Source organism: Babylonia areolata, chromosome 26 (assembly GCF_041734735.1).
Source record: "Babylonia areolata isolate BAREFJ2019XMU chromosome 26, ASM4173473v1, whole genome shotgun sequence".
NCBI lineage: Eukaryota > Metazoa > Mollusca > Gastropoda > Neogastropoda > Buccinidae > Babylonia > Babylonia areolata.
The window spans coordinates 28,624,857-28,627,356 of NC_134901.1; the positions used below are offsets into that span (position 1 = coordinate 28,624,857).

The following is a 2,500-nucleotide window of genomic DNA, read 5'->3' on the forward strand; positions in this document are numbered from 1 at the left end:
TCACAGGCGGATCGAGATTTTGTTTTCAAATATCATTAAACACACTTCAGATCTGACTGACGAGCGTGTTGACCCGCATTATGCGTAAGTCAGGAATCTGCGGCTTTTCCCGGCCTACCTCAGTCCCCCCCTTTTTTTCCTAAGCAGATGTGATGTAGCGTATATGGATCAGTCTGCACGCATGAACACTTCCTTGAAAGTGTAACTGAAATAACTTGTGTCAGACGCTTTCTGTTTTCTCTGTCTCGCCATTCTAGGCACTGAACCAACATTCTTCGGTTTGTTAAAAGTACTGTGTGTTTGTGTGAAGTTCTGTGACATGATGTATGTGCTATTGCTATTGTTGTTGCTGTTGTTGTTGTTATCATCATCATCATCATTATCATCATATTTATTGCTGACAGTCGGGCAAGCAGGAGACTTTCAATGTGACAACTACTGGAAGGTCAATGGCGCCTTGCGGTGTGACGGATACAACAACTGCGGTGATTGGTCGGACGAGGACAGCTTTCTGTGTGGCCACGTGTCCGGCGCTTTCATTGGCTTGATCGTTGGCTCCTCCCTCCTCACCCTCACTCTCCTCGTCGTCGTCATGGTTACCGTCTGCCGTCGCCGCCGTTCGCGACGTCTGCAGAAAGATGTCAGTTCGTATGGTTTGAGGGTCGTGTGTGTGTGTGTGTGTGTGTGTGTGTGTGTGTGACGGTGAGTAGTAGTAGTAGTAGTCGTCCTTGGTTCTATTCTGTATAATATTTAGAACGTGTATGTGCATGCATGATCAGCTATAGGTGTATGTCATCAGTATAGTGACATATGTGTGCGCGTGTGTTTGTACGTGCATGTGTGAGTGTGAAAGGTGTGTCTGTAGTTGTTCGTCTCGAACTGGACGCCTGTAAGTGTATGTGTATAACTGCACGTCCACAACTATCCGTTTACATATGCACTTCTGTAACTACTGGTGTAAGACTGTATGTCTATATATGTTCGTCTAAAACTGTAGGTCTACAACTGTACTAATGCCCATAACTGTCGGTTTACAACTGTATGCCTATAACTGTAGGCCTATAACTATGCGCCTGTAAGTGCTCGTCTACAACTGTCTGTCCATAACTTTACATCTATGGCTGTGTAATTCACAGCTATAACTGCTGGTCTTTATTATTATTATTTTTTGTTTTGTTTGTTTTGTTTTTTTGTTTTTTGTATATATGTATTTTGAAAACTTGTATCTTGCAAGGAATGAAAATATGCTTGTTTCAGCTTAAGTTGTCCGCATCAATTACGAAATTGCTCTTATTTATTAAGAGTCTTCAAGCATGGTTTTTACTCACAGAATGTACAGTTATTTTAGAAGATATGTTTCATTTATTTATTTATTCTTATTTTTTTTAATAAACATTTTTATTCGAGTTTAACATTTAATGAATGCATACATTCAGAAAGGCAGACATACAAAAAATGATATTTGTAATTATCAATAATATTATTTGTTATTATGCATTATTTCAGCAATAAAGCAGGAAAACAACAACACAACATTTAAAAAAAAAAAAAAAAAAGACGTCAAAATATGCACTGCATAAAAAGTAAATAAATGAAATGAAAATAACTTTTAAAAAAAAAGAACAAACGTTACATTCGTGGTTGTCTTTCCTCCGCCTCGTTGCCTTTCATCATTTTTTATTCTGCTGGTCATTTCATTCAGCACCTGATGAGCTCGGCAGCAGTCTACAGGCACGCCGGATCAGCTACACTGGCCTATGGTTCCATCCAGAACAACCACAACGACAGTGACAACCACTGAGTCACAAAACGGGATTTGATTTTGATGTGTTATAGGGGTGGTGATGGTGGTGGTAGTGGTAGTGTGTGTGTGTGCGTATGCGTGTGTGCTTGAGCACGTGTGTGTGTGTGTGTGTGTGTGTGTGGATGTAATGGAGGCTGTGTGTGTGTGTGTGTGTGTGTGTGTGTGTGTGTGTGTGTGGTGGAAATTGACAAGAACTGGGCGTGTCTGATAAATATGACGAAGCAAGCTTTCCATTGTTTGAATGTTGTTGTTGTTTTTTTAACATGTACATGAAGTATTGTGATCATATCCAGCTGTCATTTCAGCATTTATATATTTTTGAAAGTGTATAGATATTCAATTATGTGTGAATGACTATTCAATTTATGTACACGAAGTGTTAAAACCTACCTTTGTTGCTTGTGAGTGTTTGATGTTTAATTAAAAAAGTGCATATTGGATTTGTGTGTGTGTGTGTGTGTGCGTGTGTGTGTGCATGTACGCGTGTGTGTGTATGTGTGTGTGTGTGTGAGTGTTCGTGCTAGCGCGCGCGCGCGCGCGTGTGTGTGTGTGTGTACGCGCGCGCGCGCGCGCGCGCGTGTGTGTGTGTGAGTGTTCGTGCGTGCTAGCGTGTGTGTGTGTGTGTGTGTGTGTGTGTGTGTGTGTGTGTGTGTGTAAGGATTGCTGAAAGTATTTGTCGACGTGTTTTGTTTTTTT

At 40.9% G+C, this 2,500-nt stretch overlaps 1 protein-coding gene across 1 annotated transcript in view; it reads left to right on the forward strand.

Moving 5' to 3' along the window:
• The window catches only part of LOC143300282 (uncharacterized), an 11,796-nt gene extending 9,878 nt beyond the window's left edge, over positions 1-1,918 (forward strand). The window contains exons 4-5 of the mRNA XM_076613877.1: positions 405-640; positions 1,703-1,918. Coding sequence (XP_076469992.1) covers positions 405-640; positions 1,703-1,801 — 335 coding nt within the window. The 3' untranslated portion in view covers positions 1,802-1,918. The remainder of the gene's footprint in view (positions 1-404; positions 641-1,702) is intronic.
• The last annotated feature ends 582 nt before the right edge of the window (positions 1,919-2,500 follow it).